The following is a 2614-nucleotide window of genomic DNA, read 5'->3' as shown; positions in this document are numbered from 1 at the left end:
TAAATTCTAATAAACAAACACATATTCATTAGTAATTAGTGATAAAAGTTTAAATTTTAATTCATTTTTGAGTTACTAATATAATGATATACAATTAACCAAAATTTGAAAAATAAATAACAATTTTTAAATTTTAATAAACAAACACCTAGTAATTAGTAGTGATGTGCCGATCAAAAAAGTGATCGTAAATCGCCGATTTTTGAAGGTATTTTGCGATCACCCGATCAGAGTTCAAAATCGGCAGATCGGAAAATACGTAACAACTAGGTATTGCGCCACAAATGATCAGGCACTGTACATGCCTTAACCACATGATTTTATATCAACTATGTTAATACAATATTGTAACGTCACAATTAAAATAGTGTTACGTTTTTTTTATTTGATAATTTCTTGCAAAATCATTTACAGTCGGGTCCTTTTTACTTCTAAGTAAATAAATACCGCAATGTCAAATCGTAGGTCGGATATTTGGACAAGGTTTACTGTAATTAAAGATAGTGAAAGCAAAGCAATGTGTAATACATGTAAATTGGTTATTCCAAGAGGAAGTCCGGGCAACAAAAGAAGCTATAATACAACAAATTTGTGGAGACATCTCAAAACTTCATATTGGTGCAACGAAAGGGAACTCGCGTCGGGTGCTACTCAAATACAACCCACGCTTGAAGATGTCATCGCAAAGAAAAAAAAGTTTGAATCAGCTCATCCAAAGGCAAATCAAATTACGCAAGCCATCGCTAAAATGATTGTAAAAGATCTACAGCCGTTTTCATTCGTCGAAGACGAAGGTTTTAGAGACCTGATGGAAGTTCTAGAGCCCAGGTTTAAAATACCATCCCGCACAACATTTTCAAGAACAATTATACCTGCTCTTAAAACAGAAGTGTGGGAAGGATTAAAAGACAAGATCAAACAAAAAATTAGTGCTGTAACAATAACTACTGATTTGTGGACCAGCAAACAAACAATTAGCTACATCGGTGTAACTGGGCATTGGTCAAACAAAGAAGGCCGGGTAATGGCCTTGTTAGCCCTACAATTGGTGGAAGAACGGCATACTGCCGAATATATAAGTGGCCAACTTCGCGATGTAATTACCTGTTGGTTTTCTTCAACGCAAGAAATTAGACAAGTTAACACAGATAATGCTGGGAATATGATAAACGCTACAAAAATGCTTAAATTGGTCCACCATCCTTGCTTTGCACACACGATTAATCTAATTGTTACAGACAGTCTAAAATCGCAAAGAATGGTTCGTGATATTGCTGCAAATTGTAAAAATATAACTTCAACATTACATAGATCCACAAGAGCCTCGTCGCTGTTTCACAAAACCCAGTCTGAAATGGGTCTTCCTGTGGTTGAAATTCCACAACAGATTATTACAAGATGGAATTCTGCGTTTTATAACGTGCAGGCTGTCTATAACCAACGCTTAGTGTTCACTAAAATTGCCCAAGATACCAATACACAAACATCTCTTTCATTTATTGAAAATATTCGGGCGATTACGTACACCCAGTGGGACCTAATGCCCAAAATTATAGACTTGCTTCAACCGTTTGAAGAAGCAACCAAAAGAATTTCTCGAGCCGAAGATTCAATAAGCGAGGTTATTCCGCTAATAATTGGCATACGTACCATGCTTACTGGCACAGCGGCAGAAGGATTGAGCACAATGAAATGCGAATTAGAACGTGGAATTAACGTACGTTTCGAAAGTATTCTTAACAATGATCATTACATCATCGCGACTTGCGTAGATCCTCGATATAAAATGAAATTCGTCGCTGAAAAAGGAGATGAAATAAAAGAAAAAATAAAGCAAGACATTATTAGTAAAGAACACGATGAAGTAACTGAAGTAGTTCCCTCCACCTCGTTAAATCAAACCAAAAGAGGCCTGCTTGATACTATTGTTGATTTAACATCAGGAAACAAGTCTCCATTGACAGCGTCGGATGAAGTTGATGAGTACCTTCAAGAAAAATGCATTGCTGTTGAAAGAGATCCAATCATGTTCTGGATAGAAAAACGTGAAGTTTGGCCACGCTTATCTCAGTTGGCTATTGATATTTTGTCTTCACCCTCAACGAGCGTGGCTAGTGAACGGGTTTTTTCTGCTGTAGGAAGAATCTTAGAAGAGCGAAGAAACAGACTTAAACCCGAGAATGTGCAAATGTTGGCGTTCATAAAATATAATATGTGACGTCAATACGTAGCGCCGTATTTTTGTATTAATAAAAGTGCCTAGTGTTTCCTTAAATTGTACTAAATGTGACTGTTAAACCTTTTAACAAACCTGTGAATAAGTAGGTAGAAATATTCAACATACTGGGTTATTTTTTTAGTAATTTAGTCACTGTTAAGTTAACGATTTTTCGGTCACGTTATCGGATCGTGATCGCGATCTGATCGGAAATAATTATTACGATTACGAGCCGATTTCGATCATAAAAAAAGGCAATCGGCACATCACTAGTAATTAGTGATAAAAATTAAAATTATTTTTAGTTACTAATATTATGATATACAATTGACCAAAATTTGAAAAATTAATAACAATCTTTAAATTTTAATAAACAAACAACTATTAATTAGTGAT

General features: G+C 35.2%; 1 protein-coding gene across 1 annotated transcript; it reads left to right on the top strand.

Moving 5' to 3' along the window:
* Nucleotides 1-451: 451 nt before the first annotated feature.
* On the top strand, nucleotides 452-2218 carry LOC145755797 (zinc finger BED domain-containing protein 4-like). Its single transcript, XM_082572043.1, has one exon. It carries the CDS (start codon nucleotides 452-454, stop codon nucleotides 2216-2218), a length of 1767 nt encoding a protein of 588 aa, XP_082428169.1.
* The last annotated feature ends 396 nt before the right edge of the window (nucleotides 2219-2614 follow it).

The sequence above is a fragment of the Corella eumyota genome, chromosome 6 (genome assembly GCF_963082875.1).
Source record: "Corella eumyota chromosome 6, kaCorEumy4.1, whole genome shotgun sequence".
NCBI lineage: Eukaryota > Metazoa > Chordata > Ascidiacea > Phlebobranchia > Corellidae > Corella > Corella eumyota.
Note: the sequence above shows the minus strand (reverse complement) of the source record. Positions and strands in the feature narration are given on the sequence as shown.

What these genes read in the sequence shown, in the direction of transcription:
- LOC145755797 (XM_082572043.1), top strand. Translation starts at nt 452, where the DNA reads ATGTCAAATCGTAGGTCGGATATTTGGACAAGGTTTACTGTAATTAAA.